Source organism: Atractosteus spatula, assembly GCF_055471065.1.
Source record: "Atractosteus spatula isolate fAtrSpa1 chromosome 10 unlocalized genomic scaffold, fAtrSpa1.hap1 SUPER_10_unloc_10, whole genome shotgun sequence".
NCBI lineage: Eukaryota > Metazoa > Chordata > Actinopteri > Semionotiformes > Lepisosteidae > Atractosteus > Atractosteus spatula.
Window position 1 is genome coordinate 212004 of NW_028296613.1, and position 20062 is coordinate 232065.

The window sequence follows — 20062 nt, forward strand, 5'->3', positions numbered from 1 at the left end:
ACTTGTGTAGACTTGAAATCGGTGTGTGCTTTCTCTACTTGATACCTCCCCAGTAGGGTATCTCAAGCAATTTGTTGGTCTCTCAGCTTGTATTGTAGTTCATCTCAAACCCAGCTGCTCTCCATCGGCGGTGTTCAGCTGGTGTTCTGGCATAGGAGCGGCAGGGGGTGAGAGGGAAATAACTTTATTATTTTCTTGATATTTGCCTTAAAAAAACACCCTCTTTCTCTTTGCAGGACAGACGTTTCAGTGCCTAAGGTCGCCCACAAACCTGCTTCAAGATGTCTCAGTGTCGCGGTAAGCGTGTTCTGATCCGTTAACCCGATTCGGATATTGTGATTCTCCGACTTCAGCTGTGGTTTTTGACCCCTTGGTGTCTTATGGAGGTATAATGAGGCTTTAGGATTCACGAGCTGAACCACAGTGAACTGTCTTGATTTCAGTTACTGAAGGTGTTTGCACAAGGCAGATGTGCAGAAAGTTTTACACAGACTCAAGGGCTCAAGGTGTTCATGTTGGACACTCTGGGTTGGGAGGGTTTTGACATGGGGGACGTGGGGGTGAAGAAAATATTTAAAAAGCCTTTTCTTTCCTGAATGTCTCTCTCAGACCTAGTGCCTGCGGATCAGCAGCTGATGAATGACGTGGAGATGTTCAGGGATATGGTCCCGGCCGCCGAGAAGACAGCTTTGCTCTTCCACCTGTCCTACCTGTGTCTGGCCACCCACCCTGAGCTGGAGAGGAAACTGAGGCTCAAGGCCACCGAGAGCCAGCAGCTGTTCGCCTCCTCCGAGGTCCTGCTGCTCCAGGTGGGTCTGTGTCTCTCTGTGTGTGTGTGTGTGTGTGTGTGTGTGTGTGTGTGTGAGTGAGTGTGTGTGTGTGTGTGTGTGAGAGAGAGTACCTGCTGCTCCAGGTGAGTCCTCGTACTTACAGCTCCAGGTTTGCGTGAGTGTGTGTACCTGTTGCTACAGGTGTGTGTGTCTCAGTTGTGTGTGTGTGTGTGGGCACCTGCTGCTACCGGTGTGTGTCTCAGTTGTGTATGTGTGTGCACACATGCTTTGACAGGTGTGTGTGTCTCAGTTGTGTATGTGTCTCAGTTGTGTGTGCAGAAAATTTAATGAAATTTAAAATCTGGAAAAAATCTCATTTTCAAAGGGTTCTACAAATGAACTTGTATTCCATACATTTAGTTGGGTCTTGGGAGAACCCTGGGAGGCTTCCATAGACTCCTACAAACTCCTACATGGACTTTGCATATTCTCCCTGTGTTCATGCAGGTTTCCTCTGGGTGCTCCAGTTTCCTACCATAGTACAAAATCATACTGGCAGGTGCATTTTCCCTAGTGTGTGTGTGTGTGTGTGTGTGTGTGTGTGTGTCCGTGTCCTGTGATGGACTAGTGTCCTGTCCTGTCCTGTCCTGTCCATGTGTGTGTGTCTGTGTGTCCTGTGATGGACTGGTGTCCTGTCCAGGGTGAACCTGCCTTGTGCCTGTTGCTTGCTGGGATAGACCCCAGCTTCCCCCTGTGACCCTGTACTGGAGAGAGCTCTGAGAAAATGGATGGATAGTCTGCTGTAAAATACATCCCAATCCTAAAATCTAGATCCAGGGTGTCTTCCCTGTTGAAATAAAAGCGCTGGAGACTCTTGAGACAGCAGAGGGGTCAGGATTGCGAAACAGAGATAACGGTGCTGGCGCTTGATCTCGCTCGCAGTGCGCCAGTACGGGGACCAACATCGTTGGCACCATGCTGCCGATGATCCGGACGGCCGTGAAGAAGAGGAACGTGGCGCTGGCCAAGAAGTTCCTGGACAAGTCGAAGGGCTGGATCGAGGACATCTGCCACCAAGTGGACCGATCGGTGGAGAAGTAAGACCCCCCCAGAGCTCCAGCTCTGCCATGGGGGAACCCGTCATTGCAAGCAGCCAGAGATCCTGGGATATCAGGATTCATTCCAACCGAGCGGCTTACTCCACCCTCCCACCACCCTTTGTGAAAAGCACTTCCTGTTAGGCTTGAATTATCCGCTCCCATACTGTCTCGGGAGCTGACGTTTGCTTCATATTAGATAGACTGTCAGCCCAGGGTGCCCGTTATCGTTGTTCTGACACCACTGAATACCTTATTTTACCAACTAGGAGAAAGTACTGCGGGATCCTCCTCTGCTGTTGGCATCAAATGCATGAGAATGCATCAACCCAGTCAAAACTCTTCATCGGTCACCCAGTAACCTCAAAGATCACAAACCAGAAGTAGCGCAGGGGATGAGAGGCAGAGTAATTTATAAGATCACTTTATTAACCCTATACAGTTTCTTGCATTGGGAATTTGTCTTTTCACACTCCAGCTTGCTCTCCATGAGACACACAGATAGGGAGAGAGAAGCTGGGGGTCAAAGCGCAGGGTCGGCCATTTATATGGTGCCACCTGGAGTAGCTGGGGTGCAGGGCCTCGCTTCTCGCCAACAGAGTAGGATTGCCCTACAGTATGCACACATACAGTCCATAGGAGTTCGTATTGGCCCCGTTCTCTCGGGAGGCGCACAGTACAAAAAAGACGGCACAGTGTGCATGGCACGTTACAAAACAGTAAATAACAACAGTCATGACAGCCCACCATCATGCACAACCCAACACCAACAACGGGCAGTGCTGGACAGTAAATGCGCAATAACTTCAGTAACACCAGCAAGAAGAGCAGCGCGCGGAGGCGAGTGGAGTTCAGCAGATGTAGCGGTGAATCATTCACACTGCTGCCCTCTGATGGCGAACAGGGGGAGGCTCCTTCCACTGGGTCCCAGGCTGCTTTCAAGCAGCAATAATAATAATAATAATAATAATAATTGCTTATGCTTATATAGTGCTTTTCTGGAAAGTCGACTCAAAGTGCTTTACAGGTAATGGGGACTCCCCTCCACCACCACCAATGTGCAGCCCCACCTGGATTATGCGACAGCAGCCATAGTGCACCAGAACGCTCACCACACATCAGCTTTCAGTGAGGAGGAGAGCAGAGGGATGAAGCCAGTTCAGAGAGGGGGACTTTTAGGAGGAAATTTGGCCAGGACACCGGGGTTACACTCCTACTCTTTTCGAGAAACACCCTGGGATTTTTAATGACCACAGAGAGTCAAGACCTCAGTTTTACGTCTCACACGAAGGACGGCGCCTGTTTACAGTATAGGGTCCCTGTCACTATACTGGAGCATCAGGACCCATACAGACCACAGGGTGAGCGCCCCCTGCTGGCCCCACTAACACCTCTCCCAGCAGCAACCTTAGTTTTTCAGCAGGTGGACATCTCCCCCCCTGTCTCCCCCCAGGTATGAGAATCTGAGCAAAGGTGTGGGTGACACCTGCAGCGACGTGGTCAAGACCAAGGCGGACAAGGAGCAGCAGAAGAAGGAGAAGACGGCGGAGGCCAAGGCCCTGGAGGGACAGTGCAGCAAGCTAGACACCTCGGTCAAACAGCTACAGGGGGAGAGGAACCAGCTGGAGACGGACATCCAGGACAAGAACAAGGAGCTGCAGGGCCTCATCAACAGCATCGGGGAGCGGGACCGCAAGTTCGGCATCGTGGCGGCCGTGGTGCCCATCCTGGGCGCCATGATCAACACCATCCAGAAGGCCACCAACGACCCCAAGGACAAGGCGGCCGTGGAGTCCCTCAAGGTCCAGCTGGAGGAGCTGCGCAGCCGCAAGGACGCCAAGGTGTCAGAGCTGTGGCAGAAGGAGAAGGAGCTGATCCGGCTGCAGCTGGACTACGCCAAGGTCCAGATCGACATGGGTAGACGGGCGGGTTGCCGGATCGTGGGGGCCGCTGGAACGTGTTTTGTGCGGGGTATTGGCCTCAACAACATGGCTGGACGGCTTGCTCCACACCCCTACCACCCTTTGTGTGAAGGAGCCGCTCCTGTCCTGACTGAAGTCCCGCTCTCGGCTTCAAGCCCATAGCAAAGTCAGGATTTAGGGAAATGTGTTTTGTTTTTTTATGTGATTGTTTGCTTGTAACAGACCTGAGCTGTCGCCAGAGTTGAAACCAGTAGGCGGGTGGGTTGCCGAACCGTGGGGGGCCGCTGGGATGAGGCTTGTCTGCCGGGGTGAGGTCACGGCCTCGGCGACCCCGATTCCCACCGGCAGCTCAGGACAGGCCTGTCCCGGTCCGGCAGCTCGGTGCACGAAAACGTCCTGTTTGTAACCTCCAGGCTCGGCTGGCAGATCGGTAACTGACTGAGAAGCAGATCTCAGCCAGCTGCGTCTTAACCGAATTCTGGGTGTTGGCTTCAGCAACATGGCTGGGCAGGGTGTTCCCCACTCCCCCCACCCTTTGTGTAAAAGAAGCGCCTCCTGTCCAGCTGCATCTTTACCCAATTCTGGGTGTCGGCTCCAGCAACATGGCTGGGCAGCTTGTTCCCCACTCCCCCACCCTTTGTGTAAAGGAGACCCTCCTGTCCTGACTGGAGGAGCTCATCCAGCTGTGTCTTGAGAGAAGCCAGGGTATGTTTCCATCTAAAAATGACATCTGCCTCTTGATCCAGCCCCTCCAGCAATTCCTGTTTTCCTCCTCTGCCTCCCAGGATCCATTGGAGATCCCAAGATGCTGGCGGAGGTCCAGAAGTGCCTGACCAAGATCCAGGAGATCCTGCTGCAGATGAAGAAGTTCTGGGAGACGACCGGCGTGGCGCTGGACAACCTCAAGCAGAGGACCTTCGCCGGAGATGACATGCTGGACTTCCTGGAGGACTGTGAGATGGACTTCCTGTCCAGCCTGGATAAGGCCGAGCCGGTCAGTGTTGTTTTTTTTTCCCAGAGCGATTCTGGTAGATCAATCTCAGAGCGGGGGTGGACAGAGCTGTCCTGCCTGGCGGGTTGAGCTTCTCTGATCTGGTACCTGTTGGCCCAGATCTTTGCCTGCACACCCCAGACACTCTGATTGAGCTGCAGCACCAACAATCCTACAGGCAGCCCCTGAGCTGCCGATGCAGTGGTTACTGTGGCTTCTGATGGGTGCAGTGCTTGTCCTGTATAGGCGCGGGTGGTGTCGTGGGGAGGCTGTTCTGTCATCACCCTGTCAGGTGGAATAAGAAAAACGAGAGTCAAAAGTGTAGCCTAAGGCGATGGAGACCAAAGGCTACGAGATTGAAGAGCAAGGTGGGAGGTTTCACAGGGGACGCAGGGGATCATGAGCTGTAGCTGTGGATCAGAGAGTAGTCATGTGCTAAACATCCAGACGGCCCCCTTCTGGGCTAGAATTCGGTCAGATCCTTTCACTGGTCAGGGATAATCCTGCGGGTGGATTATCACTGCAAGGGTTTGCGAGACATGTGGACCGCACCCCAATGCCTTCTGGGATAGAGGTGCGCCCCCCCGAGTGAGCAGATGATTCCTGGCGGGCTGATGGGTGCGTTTTGATTCCAAATGGTCCGCGTTATTCTCCAGGCCTCTGTGTGACAGGGATAAATCCTGTTGCTCTGAACTGCCCTTCACTGAACGGTCTCAAACCCCCTCTCGCACCCAAGATGGCAACTGCCATCCCCACTGGTTGCTGCTGGAAGAGGTGTTAGTGGGGCCAGCAGGGGGCACTCACCCTGCAGTCCACATGGGTCCTAATGTCTAGTACAGCGAGATCTCGCGTTTCCCGCGCCGCTCAGGTCGACCTCACGTCTGTGCTTCTCCTCCTCCCCCTTCCCCCCCCCCCCCTGCAGATCTGGAAGAGCTTCTGCAATGTCTGCATGCACATCCGCGGAATGTTCATCCTGCAGTCCAAGGAGGCCTACAGGTTCCTGGAGGTCAGCCCCTCGGCCCTGAGCAAGGAGCAGTGGCAGCAGGAGTACGACAGCGTGGTGGCGCAGCTGGACAAGCTGAACCCCCCCACCATCTGGGAGCTGCCAGAAAAAGCTGCTGGAAAGGCGGTTGAGGGGCCGAAGTAGGGCGGCGCTTCGAGTCAGGGGGCTGCTGGGATATCGACCGCTCTGAAGGGGTCGACTCCTTCCTCCGCCCCCAGTTCGTGAAGCTCCGGTGATGCTGTTCACACTCAATAAAAAGTCGGTCAGCACCTCTTGCGTAGTGGCTTTTTTTCGCAGTGATTATCCGTAAAAGAGGCCGGTGAGACCCCTTATTTTTTGGGGGGGAATGACGCACCTTTCGTCGAACTGTTTGGTGAAGGCAGATGGGCCTTGAGGACCTCTTCTTTCAATCCCCTGCCCATCAGCGGGTCCTCTGCTGTCTCGATCATGTGGCGCAAGAGGGTGCGAGGCTCTGACAAAGATGGCGGCTTGTGTCTGAAACTACATTTCCCAGAAGGCATTGGGGGGGGGGGGGGATAACCTGCGCCATCCTCTGTCACCTGACTGATTTGGAGGCATTGGTCAGGTGACTGCTTCAAGCTAGGAAGCTGAGGACTCTAGGTCAGCTTTCTTCCCACTGGCTGTACTTCAGTTATATAGCACAGCACAGTGCCTTACAGCGCTGTGGCCCCGGTTTTGACTCCTGGAGTGCTCTATCTGTGTAGAATTTGTACGTTCTCCCAGTGTCCATGTGGGTTTCCTCCCACAGTCCAGAGACATGCTGGTGGGTTCACTGACGTCTAGGAAAATTGGCCCAGGTGTGTCACCTTAGTCTTTTTCTACATTTCTAAATCTCACAGAGTTTTCCTGCCTGCACAGTAGTGGTAGAAACCATGAAGTTAATTCTTCCGATCGGCTTTAATTCAGACCTCTGTCTGCCAATTTCCCTATGGGATTAATAAAGTATTATGTATCTATCTACCTAATGACACCACACCATCCCAATGCTCAGGGCATGACCATGACTCCCCCCCCCCCAGCTGCGTGTAAAACACAGGAGGAGGAAAGAGGCTGGTTCTCTTTCGTCTGGAATGATTCATGGGGGGTTTGACTGGATTTGGAGATGGGGATCGGGGTCCATTCTGTTTACAGGAATAAGCAGCCATCACATTAATAATTCAGTAGATTACACATCTAAAAGAAATGGCATGCCGTAATCTTTCACAGAGGACATTTCAGCTCCCATGGGAAGGTCAGATGGAACCGGCTGCTCTGATGAAATCCTCCGACATTGTGAATACATCACGAGTTCCTTCTAGTATTGAGAAGGAATTGTGAAGACATCCCATGAGTTGGCTTTTCATCGCATGAAATACTAGTATCAGGTGCCCTATTAGTTTTCCCTATTATGTCCAGCAGCCATATCACTCTGCAACTTTTAGCTGGCAGCCCCCACTGAAGCTCAGTGGGTGTGAGCCTGGTCAGTACCTGGATGGGAGACCTTCTGGGGAAAAACTAAGGTTGCTGCTGGAAGAGGTGCTAGTGGGGCCAGCAGGGGGTGCTCACCCTGCAGTCCATGTGGGTCCTAATGCCCCATTATAGTGATGGGGGACACTATACTGTAAACAGGTGCCATCCTTTGGATGAGACAAAAAACCAACGTCCTGACTCTTGGTGGTCATTAAAAATCCCAGGGTGTTTCTGGAAAAGAGTAGGGGTGTTAACCCAGTGTCCTGGCCAAATTTCCCATTGGCCCTTATCAATCATGACCTCCTAATAATCCCCATCTCTGAACTGGCTTCATCCCTCTGCTTTCCTCCCCACTGACAGCTGGTGTCATCTATCATCCAGGGGGGATTCCCCATTACCTGTAAAGTGCTTTAAGTGGAGTGTCCAGAAAAGTGCTATATAAGTGTAAGCAATTATTATTATTACTTGTATTATCCCTACTAAACCGCACAGCCCTGCCGAGACCATTACAGCTCAGAGTCCAGCCCCTACTCAACAGAGCCACAAAGTCCAGCCCAATCTCTTTGCTCATCAATGTGCGACTGTCACTAAGGATTAAACTGAAAACCAGCTTGCACTCAGAAGTCTCTTTACTCATCAACGTGTTACTCTCAGGAAAAATGTGATTGGGAAGAAAAAGAACAGTTCTCTGGCAGTTCTAGTCAGCAGTTCAGAATCTGTCCCTTCAGATCCGGACAGCCGCTGTTCCTCGGTCCCGAGTTGAGAAGATTAGTTCCCCTGGGATACCTGGGCCTCGGAGCCCGCTCACTGTTCGAACCCCGGCCCACAGGGGCCAGACACGCTCTCCCTGAGATCTCGGTGGTCTTGACCTCCGTGAAGAGAGCGGGCATGGTTCTCTTGTCCAGACTCCCAGTCCTGCTGCTCGGAGCTTGGCGGACTGGGCACAGCGGCACTGAGCAGACTCGCGCTTCAGAAGAAGGCAGAGTCCAGGGGAAAGGAAACTGGCAGGGGGCTGTTTTGTCTCTCCACGTCTCCTGACAGCCGTCCAGCCTGCAGAACCGCACACACAGGCGCCCAGCTCCTGTCCGTGAGGAACCGGTCCTTCATCATTCCCCAGGGAAGGCAGGTGTGAAGTTGACACCCCTAGGACTGCTCCCTGAGTGCAGGCTGGGCTGGAGTCTGGAATTAAAGAGATCCCCTTAGTTTATTTAATTGATGTATTCTTTTGATGTTGTATCTCACTACTGCTGGTCCTACAGGGGCTTATTTTAATGTTTATGTCACAGTAAGGTGAACCCTATGGGCGAGGAATGTTCATGCCTCGTGTCCGACTACGCCACCTAGCAATACAAACGGGGTGCTGGGGCCCCTCTACATTACCACAGGTTCTGTTTATCTCCCAGAATCACCAAATGCACACACAGACCAGCGACAAGCATTTGTATTGTATCAGTGCCCTTTTATTTTCTAACTACATTCACATTCACTGTCACCCAAAAACACATCGAAAAACAGCATTCACAGCAGCAAAAGGTCCTTCCCAGGGTCATATTGAATACAGAGGGGCAGCAGTCTTCCCTGTAAAATACTGAAGAGGGCCACACAAACATTTCTACTTAGTCCCTGTAGTCTCTGATGGCCCACATGGAGGAGAGGGGTATCACCCAGTCCTATTTCCCCAGTCTCTGTTCAGGTAACAATAGAAATCCTCTACGGGCTGTATTACATTCCTCTCAGTTTGAATCGGCTAACTGTGCCAGTTTCCTTGTTCCTTGCCTTCAGGTGTTAAAAGTCTCTGTACAGTACCTCTGTTCCAATGCCAATGTCTCCCGTGGTCGTCAGTTACTGAACCAGTAGATCCTTGCCTCCAGGTATTAGAAGTCTCTGCGCAGTACCTCCGTGGTCTCGCACTCTGCAGCTTCCCTTGTGCTGCCTGTGTCGTCTCCAGGCTCCAGTGGGAATCGTGCTCCGTCCATGACAGGCGTGCTGAGCTCTGGTGAGAGAGCACGGTCAATCAGCGCACCCCAACAAAGACACTGGAATCAGCAGAATAGCATTGGCGAAGCTAAGGTGTGGTCATGAGACACCCGTGGGGTGTTGTTCTGTTCTTGCTAATTGCTTCCTGCCCGTCGCAGGCAGGAGTCCACGCGAGGAAGATACGCTGGACAGAGCTCAGAGGGCGCAGCTGGGTGGCTTTCCTTCTGAGTGATGTTCCCGCAACACTCTCCCGCTCCTCTTGGTGCGCTCATGCTGCAACATAGGAAGACTAGAGCAGGTGGCTGTGGACTGTGCACACAGCTGAAATAGCTGAGTTAGGAGAGTGTTAGACTGAAGATCTAAAGGTCCCTGGTTTGCTCCTGGGTTGCGACATTTTGTTTCATCGCGGCCTTTTTTCCTCTCTCCAGCACCCCCTGCCTAAAGTGAGGCTTCCCTTTCTCAGCCTGAAACGCAAGCGAGACACCAGCAGGGGCCCCTGCAGGTTTCTGTAGTGTAGCGGTTATCACATTTGCCTAATACGCGAAAGATCCCTGGTTCAAGACTGGGAGAAAACAGCCTCTTTTTGCATGCTCCTGTACTTCACAGAGGTCTTGAGCCACCGGTCATTTGTTCCCAATGTATTTCCGGTGCCTTCATGCACTCTTGTACCAAACGCACGTTCCTTCTGTACGCGGAGCCGATCATTTGCAATTGGGCTGTGCCAACAGACCAAGACGAGCTCTGTCGGCTCAAAAGCAGCGCAGCACCTGCGAGAACAACAGAAAGATTAGCATCCAGCGGGGGCCTCTTAGTGAGCCCAAGATCTCATCAAGAATCGGCTCCAGCAAACAGGTCCCTCCTGGTCTCTGCTTGAAATGCACTTTCATGCGTTTGCTTTGGTGTAACTGGCTTCCCCTGCATGGGTGAATGTGAAGAAGATCCTTAGTAAGTCATTGAAGAAAACAGAGAAGAGGTCGGAGTGGCCTCTGTCGTTCATCAATGATCCAGTCAGGCAGTACTCCTCTGTAAAGCGCCGTTCGTTCACATCGATTGACTTTTTTTTGCCTTCATTCGTGCATGTAGTAAAAGCAGATGCCCCTATTCTGCCGGGACCCGGAGTCGGACCGGGGTTGTTGCGGCCACAACGCAAAGTACTGACCACTATACGATCACGTTCATTGTTCCATACTCTGACCACTCTCGGTGTAAACAGGTCCCTCTTTTCTTTCTGCTAATCACATTGAAGTGTTCATGAAGCATTTCCCTGCCCATCATGTGCCTGCTAAGCGGTTTCTCCGTTTTCCTCTTCCTGTCGTTGTCAGCGAGCACAAAACGATGGGAAAAATGCAAGACAGGGAAACGGTATTAGCTGTCAGGAGTGGGATTTGAACCCACGCCTCTATTCAGAGACCAAAACACCCAAGCAATGAAAAGACATGAATCCTTGATTCTAGCACCTTACACCACTCGGCCATCCTGACGAGCTTCATAGATTGGTGTGTTAAAAGCACCAGTAGTTCACAAAAGTGAGAAATGCTTTGCTGGAGAAGCGCCACGTTGCCTGTTGTTGCCTAAATGGATCGCTGAAATCAAATATTCGGATCGATTCAAAGTGTGCTTTACAGCCTTTGTGTAATATTTTAAATTGTTTTAAAAAAGTGTGTACTGTGTACTACGTTTAGGACTAGTTAGAATATGGAGATCATCTCCAGCTCTGAGCTCAACCGCAACAAGAAGTCGTGCTGAACAAGTCAGAGCCCAGCTGATCGTGTGCTCAGTGTGGTGCTCAGGACTCAGGAGCATTGTTGTGGTTCTAATTAGCACGAACTGCAGGGGCTCGGAATCAGAACATTTCAATTTATCTGTTCACTAAGTTAAAATGCAGGACACGTTAAAATAGGATTATGTACAGTCCCATCCCATTCAAAAATATAACAGATATACTCAATTGATATATTCAATTAACAAATATAAAAAGATATTATGAACAAGAGAACTCTTTTTCATATAGATCCAGGTTTACACAATTAATTTAATGCATACTTGAAGTGCCTGAAGTCTTGCTCTGCTGTTTTAAATATACCTCCAAAGCATTTAGTTGTGTTAACTACCAAATTATTTGAACTAATTTAACGTTATATTCAGGAAATTCAGAGAACATCTTCAGACTTGTCGTGGCTGTTGAAGAAGCCACCTGTTGAATCTCACCCTGGATTTCTTGAGAGATCATTCAGCGAGCGAGTCCTCCTTCTGCACTCCGCACTGAGCTAAAAGCTGTGTGAATTCCTCACTGCGTGTCCTGTACTGTTACATGTGCTCTCGTCTAGATGTGGAGCACAGCGACAAGAACACCTTGAACTTTTTCCATAAGTGAAGGAAAATTCAAAAGAGCATGAAAAGTATGGATCGTATGAAATATCCATGGTACAACTCAAGAAAAAACTGAAGGACTAAACAGTGACTTTTGATGATTACAAGAGATTCAAGAAACACAACCATCCGCACATGGGCTTGGATCCTGAACGCTTCGAACTGTAAACTCTCTTCACATCTTACAGTTTATGAAATAAAACAATTTCTTACTTTCTTAATAATTTCTTACTGCTGATAGCATTTTAACAAAATCACAATTACAAACATTTTGGGTTAAACTGTTATTCACATACTCTAACGGAGAGAAACGTTAGTGTCTTCAGGTGTGTGAGCCCATTTCTAAAAAAATAAAAAATAAAAGTTATATGAAATTAATTGTTCTACTTTTTAGGCTTGCATAGCCTTATGAATATTTCGGTTAAATCTTTTTTACTGTAGTAATTTCAGTTGATATTAATATTAGTCATGATTTACAATTTTTGGACATGGTTCATCTTAAATCATTTTGTAATTAGTTCCAGTTTTGGAAAATCGCACCCAGAAGCTACCAAAACTGGTAATGTTCATATACTGTGTAATTCAATAGCAGCATTTTGGGTGGGAAAACAAAAAGTATTTCTTGGTATGAATCCCAACACTTTATAAGCGGCGTCCGAGGACTTCTCGCTTCAGATAAAGCTGTCAATACATCATAGATTTTTACTCAATCAATATCAGCAGTTTTATCGGTACCGAACGCTAGATATAGATCCTAGCAATACTTCGTGAGATCTTCATAAGAAAATCCAAAATACTACAGAAGCACTCAAATGTTTACGTTTCTTTTGGATCGAGAAGAGGATAATTATGAGACTCAAAACATGCCTGTCTTTTCTTTTTTCGAGGACAAATGGATTATTGAGGTGTAAAGATGGGTTCAAAACCAAAATCATCTGCTATTGGTGCTGTTTCTTTGATAGTTTCTCCAAATCCTTCAACTGATCATCGGTATCAAGGAATAATATTATACAAATTGTGGTTTTCTGTTAATTGCCAATTTTATTGTAATTACATTTTCGTTTACAGATGTCTTGCATGTATCACAAGGTTTGATAGTCGCCATGCGTCCTCAGCAAAAATGTTTTAAAAAGTACGACAAAAGTACAATATGCTTAACAACATTTATGGTTATATCTTTATTAAAATGAAGGTAAATATACCAAGATATTAAAATACAATTTTACAGTCCTAACCTAATAATGCTTGTGAAGTTTTCCAATATATCCGAACTGTAGTTTTGAAATATTATTGCTGAGAATGCAAAGAGAGTACAAAGATCAAATTCAATAAGTGAAAATACAAAAGTAGTTCACTAAACTGAGTTTCTTCCCTGAAATGATTTGCTTGTGAAACACTAAGCAGCTTTGAATGGATCGTGGGAATCAAATATACAGATGGGTTCAGAGTGTGCTTTCCAACTTTTGTGTAACATTTTCCTTTGATAGGGCAGAGTTGTCTTCACAATCTGGGTTAAATAAAAAGGAGTGACGTCAGTACAAAACAGCTTTCCTTCTTGGGGAACAACGGTTGTGTTCCATATTTCTAACTATTTTGGTTTCAAGATCTCAATTTTGTGTGAAACATAAAAGCCAGCTGGATAAATCTCTTACACGTCATTTACAATGGCCTTTCAACTAATAGCCCGTGCAGGGATCAAACCTCAGCTAATGGTACGAGTTGCGTAAGGCTCTGCAACATGCAGATAAGAAAGTAACTTCTGCTTCTTCATTATATACACAGTGAGCTATATTTGCGAGCCTACTACCCCCTGCGGGCTCCGTATTTGATTGTGGTACAAGACCGGCCGTGGAGATGAAGTGAGACGGGTGTGTACATTAAAAGGCTCATAGTGTCCCTGGGAGGGCTCAAACCACCACCCTTTTGGTTAACAACCGAGCCACAAAGACTCATGTACATCTTAACACTCCTCGGTCTCAGTGAAAGTGATACACTCCGCAAAATTTCCGGAGATTAATTTGTTTTTAAAGGAAAATCACCAACAGCAGCCGAGATCTACTGGAGTTTTTCATTCTACTGCGATTTCTGTAGGGTACCCTGTGAAAATACGAGTTTTGACGAGAAGGGATGGACATATAAGGTCAGAAGGCTTGGGAAATTGAACTTTAAGGTGAAGACTGCGGGTTCAGCAGCAGCAGAACCTGATCAGTATCAGTTGACTCCGATATACTTTGAAAATTAACTTCGGTTTTTAGAGTCAGACGTGCTACCGTTGCACCATGGGGTACTTAATTAAAAAAAATAGAAAAACAGTCAGTGTTCCTGGATCTGTTATCGAGAACAACACCTGCACAAGAGCTGCGCAGGAAGAATAAAATGTGGTCTGGGATGAAGAGACTCTCTTCGGAAGAGCGGCGCTCTTCACATGAGAATTTTTTGTGAAGCTGATTTGTCTCCTTTGGGGAATTCAAATTAGCTGATAGCTGTGACCTCGTGGCGCAAAGGTAGCATGTCTGATTCTACATCAGAAGGCTGTGTGTTCAAATTATGTCGAGGTCTGCTTTTAGTTTTTCAGGTTCTGCTCGTCCTGAACACGGAATTCACACCATGTAGTTGAGTTCTATCTGTACACCACATAGATAATCTAAACAAAACAGAGCCCTACTGGATATGCAGTTAGGATCTCACACAGCGAATACCTCTTGAACACAAGAGAGAAGGCACAGTTCACATCTGCGAAACATCACATCCGTCTTTAGAGACAGCTACATCAGATAATGGAATCCCGGAAGTTTCGAATAACTTCTTTTAATACAGGTTCAAGCAAACCTGAAAGTTAGGGAGTTTCCGGACACTTTTGTTTTATTAAAAAGTGTCTGAAGCCTGAAAATGTTATTTGAAAAAAAAAAGCTATTGGACATTAGCAGGTACTTTTTGTAACGATTTGCTATTTCATGCTGGAAAACAAAGGAAATAGACCCAACGTTCGCTTTCAGGTGCGGTTCATTACGTAATAGACATCTATTACTGAAGAGCTTGAATATAATTTACACGAGCCAGGTAGAAGTCGAACCTACAATCTTATGATCCGAAATCAGACGTGTTATTTATTAAACCGCTGGCATTTCACATAACCTGAATTCTCCCATACTGTGCTCAGCGCCGCTACTAGTAATGCACCGCTCCGTCTAAAATTTCAAAGTGAGAAACATGTGTTTTCTGATTTTTTATGAGTTTTAAAATATAACCTCTTTAAATATAACAAGGGGTTTATGTTTCGCACTGAAATTCCGATTGATTGAGAATTCAAAGAAATACTGTTTTCTTCCGCAACACCGTATAATTATCACATCCACCAGACTCTCCAGACCTTGCTGGGTGAGCAATTGCTCCGATAAATTAGGTCACGTATCATGTTAAATCATTTCTTCTCAACACAACATTTCCTGGTGCACGTTTTCTCTATGAAAAAAATACATTTTTCCCTTGCACGATTTTTCGTTTTTTATCAAAGCGTACAGAAAGAAAAAAGAAGAAGAAATCGTGTTGCAAAAGAACTCTGTCGCCCTTGGGAGATGTCAAACGCATTGGACATGAAAAATGCCAGATTAAAGCCAGTTCTCTTCGTTTCTCAGTGTCGGGGCTGCTATGTAAAAGAGGCAATTTGCTCTGAGAGCAGGTTCAGCGCTTACTGAACGCAGATGTCTCAAAGCGGTGTGTCCAAGTGGCTGTAAAACGTGATAGCTGTCCTGTCACCGTAGCTTAGTTGGTTAAAGCGCCTTTTTATTAAACAAAAAAACCTAGGTTCAAATCCCAGCCGTGTATTTCTTCCTTTCTTGTAGTACAGAACGTGCCATTTTGGGCACTCACAAAGGGCTTGATTTCGTTAAATGCATGTGTTCATTTCCTTTCTGGAAAACTTATTTTTGATGAAATTCACACAGCTTGCGGAAAATTCTTGGTTATCAGTGCAGAAGAAATATTACCGGCTGGCAAAATAGAAGATTTTTTTTTTAACCAGAAATTTGTGATTCGAGAGACGAACCTACAAGTTAGTCTCTGTGGCGCAATTGGTTAGCGCGTTCGGCTGTTAACCGAAAGGTTGGTGGTTCAAATCCACCCAGGGACGGATTTCGTTTGCGATGTAAACACTTTCTTTGGTTGATTGGATTTCTCAGCGAAACCATAGCCATTTTAATATTTGCAACAAATGCGAGTGTTTAACACGTGTCAGGATCACCAGGAAATGTCCAACAATGCCCAACATCGTAACTCCCCAGAAAACCATATTCACCCAAGAAAAATGATCGTCGAATCGTCATTTATACTCCAGTTGAATCCTCTGCTGAAATATTTTAAAAATACAATGCAGGTTTGTTTGAGAACTTGACAAGCATTGTTACGATAGCACTGTGCAGGTGGATTTTGATATTTTGACATATTTACCTTAATTTTAAACATAAATACTATACAGTCTATTGTAATTTTAAAATATGTTAGCTGAGGATGCAAAGGGGTGAAAGGGAAAGGTCAGAGGGTATAGTAACAACAAGGTTAGGATTGGTGGAGGTGGTAGGGGTGTTGATGGTTTTTCTATGTAAAGGATGATTGAATGTTTTATCCTTCTCTGAAGTGAGAAACTGGAAGAGTTGGGAGTTGAGAGATCTGATGAGGTTAGATATAAAAGGAAGTTGATGTGGAGCTGTTAGCAGTAAAAATTACTTAATGTCTTTGATGTTGTCATCAAAGATAAACTGCAGTCAGCAAAGATAAAAAGAAAATTATCTTTGCTTACTGCCCTGTCTTTCTCACACCTGAAGAAGGCTCCACAGCCGAAACGTTGTGATTCTTTTCTTCTCTTTTCAGCATGGAATAACCGTTTAGTTGTTCCTTTGCAGCCTACGCATGCTGACGCAGCTACTCACCTGATATTTAACATTCCTATAATCACAAATATGAATACCACTGTGGGTATTTTTTCCATGATTATTTATTCTGTCATTGAAGCATATTTTATGTCATACCGAAGTGTCATAATCACTGAAAAAATATTTTTTTTTATTTAGAAAATAAGAAAATGATAAATCACTATGAATTGCATTTAGCCTGTTCTGATCTAGATATTATATATACTTTAACATGCCATGTTCACAATGTCACAACTCAGAAATGCAACAGTGAAGTGTTGTAATTACAAATGTACATACTGTTGGTGACATTGAGATGTTTTGGTAATGAGGAAGGAGGGACATGCAATGTTCACAGGATCAAATTTAAAAAAAAATACAGTAAAATTTCTTGTACTTCGGGATTATGAGAGGCTGTTACATTGTGTCTCACACCTCAGTGTCAGAATTTTGAGACGTTTTTATAACCAGGGGGAAAACACTTTAACCAAATCAGCCAAGGTGCTGTCAGAGTATTAACATCATGTCTGCTTCGGTGATTACAGCTGACTATCGCTGGAGGACACTTCACTGTGAACAAGTCAGCCTGCATAATGAGGGGGAAGAGACTGACCTCTGTGATGCACTATAGAGTTACACTAACCTTCAATCAACTGTTCTATGCTGCATTCTACCCTAGTGGTAAATATTGGTGTCCGTGCATGTAATATTCCTTTTTTTGTCAAATATTTTCAAGCACAGAGTTTGCTGTTGAAAATAAGCCTTGTGGTTCTCAGTGTTGTGATCCTTTCCCCCCAGTGTCACCCAAATTGATACATTGTGCTTTGGCAATTCTTCAGGCTATATTGTTTAGAGGAGCTCAGCTCAATTAGTTTGCGTAGATAAAGTATTTCTTTTCCCTTTAATCCTTTAAAACATATTACATTTTCAATACATTGTACTGTATCTTTCTTCCTACTAATTGTCATCATTTTTTTCTGGCTTGATCTTGTAATCAGAGATTTCAGAATATTCCTTAAAAACTAGTAAAAGAAGAGGGACAGATTCGTGCACACTAAAAAATATGAAAGGGTAGCAGGACACAGTAACCACCAAACATCTTTTAGATTATGAATGTGCCTGAATTTTTTCAGTGATTTAGAGGGTTCTGCCATTTTAGATGTTATGCTGTTCCTGTGTGATGTATCAAATGTGTTATTTAAATCTCCAGTCATTACTATATCAGTCTGAAGGCCTTGCAGTATAGATTGCAATTCATCCAAAAATGCCAAGTTTCCCACTGGTGATACACACAAGGAAATTAATGTACATTTCCCCCCCAAATCAACCAATTTAAAATCAAATACCTCCCTCCTCATCTGCAGGTGGAAAGATTAATGTCAGAAGAAATACAGGTTTAAAAGTCAGGAGCATTGATAGTCCTATTTTAAAATTATGCTAAAATGCTCACAATATATTTAAAAAGTTCTGTAAAATGCAAAAATAATTAAAAAATATTAAAATAAGGTTAAAAGAAATGATACACAGTTATAAAGCTCAGGAATGATCAATTTGAAGTTACAATCCACTTACAATATGCCAAAAATGGCAAGAATATGTAAAACAGGTGTATAAAATTAAAAAAAAAAGTTAAAACTAAATACTAAATACTTTTAAAATTCAGGAATGTGATTGGTCAGATGCTAACGATGAGTGTTGCTGGTGTTTCGTGTGATTTAGCGAATTGAAACAAAATTATTCAATTTAAAAACGGCAAGAGCTCGTATGAAAATAAGTTCGTAATGTATCTTTGTTGTAAGAACTGCGCCAGAACTAGTGTATTCATATACATCAGAAAAGTACCTGAACTTGACTGGTTTATATTCAGTTATGTGCATTGGGAACAAAAGGGAAACTTACATGGATTTTATTAGGTTTTAGGAATCAGAAAATTTATTTTTAAAAGTTTATGCCTAATAGCAGAAATAACTTCCTGCTTTCAGCGCTTTTATTGTTTCTGCTTGTAACCTCGAACAGAGAAACCCAGTACTGACTCACAGAAACGCTCCGGAGTTTCGGTGTTTCTGGGATTTAAGAGGGATGTATGAAGACAGTAAAGGGGAGTTTTTTTTTCCCCGCTGTAGAGTATGAAGGCCGTGTGACGAGTCTGGAGGGAGGAGACGCGCATTCCGCACGGGGAGCGCAGAGCAATGAGTTTCACCTGCAGCTCGCCGAGTCCTGTCCTATATAACCGCTGAGCCCGGATACACAGAGTCTCCAGCCAGTGTTGGAGATTTACAGGGTTAAAGCCTAGAAGTTGAGAGTAGAGTTTTTGTACGAGTATAAGATTAAGGGTTTGGTGCATAGAAGAGGTTTAGGTTTGGTTTGGTTTGCTTTGCTTTGCTTTTGACTCATTTGTAACGGCCATGGTGGCCTGTAGGGTCGGCATGCGCCGTTACTTTTGCGCACGTTTGGTGTACAAGGGTGGTGAGGGCTCAGCTCACTCGGGTGATATTTCACGGTTGGACTTTTCAAGGAAGGTGTTACAGAAAGAGTTAAAGGTTAAGGCATTAGATGTCAATTGCTTAATTACTTTGCTGAAGGGAATTGGTTTTGACATTAGTTTCAAATCGGCAAAGTTATTGGAAGAATTTTGGAGAAAAATAAAAGAGAAAAAAGATGTGGGCCTGATTAGAATGTTTGAATGGCAGACGCTGACAGATCTTTCTAATAGGACTGTGATTGTTCACATGTTTAATGAGATGGTGATGAAGGAAGATATTGTGACATGGTTGCCTAAGTATTGTTTAGTGAAAGGTGAGCCTCAGAAAGTCTTGGATGATGATGGCATCTAGAACTGTGCATGGAGAGTACCTGTTTTGTTGCATGAAGATAAAAATGGTTATGGTGGATTTAAACACATTCCTTCTTTGATTGGATTAGGTGAAAATAGAGGCCTTGTGTTCTACCAAGGGCAGCCAAAACTGTGCAGGAGGTGTGGGGAGCTGGGTCACTTTGTGGATGCCTGTACAAAGGTGGTGTGTGGGAAGTGCAAGGAAATTGGACATGCATATACTGAATGTACAAGCGTGAGGAAATGCAATCTATGTAAGTGTGAAGGTCAGGTGTTTAAAGACTGTCCAATTTCCTTTGCAAATAGAACAAAGCTGGGAACAAAAATACAAAAACAGTTTGAAGAGGCATTTTAGGGCTGGAGCAGTGGTTATAGATCAGGAACTGGATGTGGTTGAGGTTGAAGAAAGTGGTGAAAAGGAGAGCGAGGGTTCAGAATAGAGTGAAGGGAGTGAGGATGGGGTAGAAGAGAATGATAATGATGCAGAAAGATTTAGATCTCTCCAATATATGTGTAGTGTGCTCTCACGAGGCACCAGTTCTGTAGGGTTTGGGCATTTACTGGGACAATTGTTAATTGTAGCAGTAAATCACAAAATGATTCTTTTAATGGCTTTAGAATCCAACCATGCGATATAACTCAAACAATGCACACACACAGGTACTAATACACGAGGATACATTTATTAATACATAGAATATGTATGTAAACCTAACACATCT

General features: G+C 45.6%; 1 protein-coding gene, 2 non-coding genes and 1 pseudogene across 3 annotated transcripts; 2 read left to right on the forward strand and 2 right to left on the reverse strand.

The window, feature by feature from the left end:
- Positions 1–281: 281 nt before the first annotated feature.
- On the forward strand, positions 282–5927 carry LOC148813169 (uncharacterized). Its single transcript, XM_088908434.1, has 6 exons — positions 282–297; positions 610–809; positions 1713–1867; positions 3321–3784; positions 4575–4783; positions 5703–5927. Exons 1-6 carry the CDS (start codon positions 282–284, stop codon positions 5925–5927), a joined length of 1269 nt encoding a protein of 422 aa, XP_088764560.1.
- A 2295-nt stretch (positions 5928–8222) lies between these two features.
- Positions 8223–20062, reverse strand: part of LOC148813170 (antigen WC1.1-like) — an 85697-nt pseudogene continuing 73857 nt past the window's right edge.
- Positions 10601–10711, reverse strand: trnal-caa (transfer RNA leucine (anticodon CAA)). The gene is made up of 2 exons: positions 10674–10711; positions 10601–10646 (listed from the first exon to the last, which is right to left on the reverse strand). It is a non-coding gene; the product is annotated as a tRNA-Leu (tRNA).
- trnan-guu (transfer RNA asparagine (anticodon GUU)) lies at positions 15656–15729 on the forward strand. Its single transcript has one exon. It is a non-coding gene; the product is annotated as a tRNA-Asn (tRNA).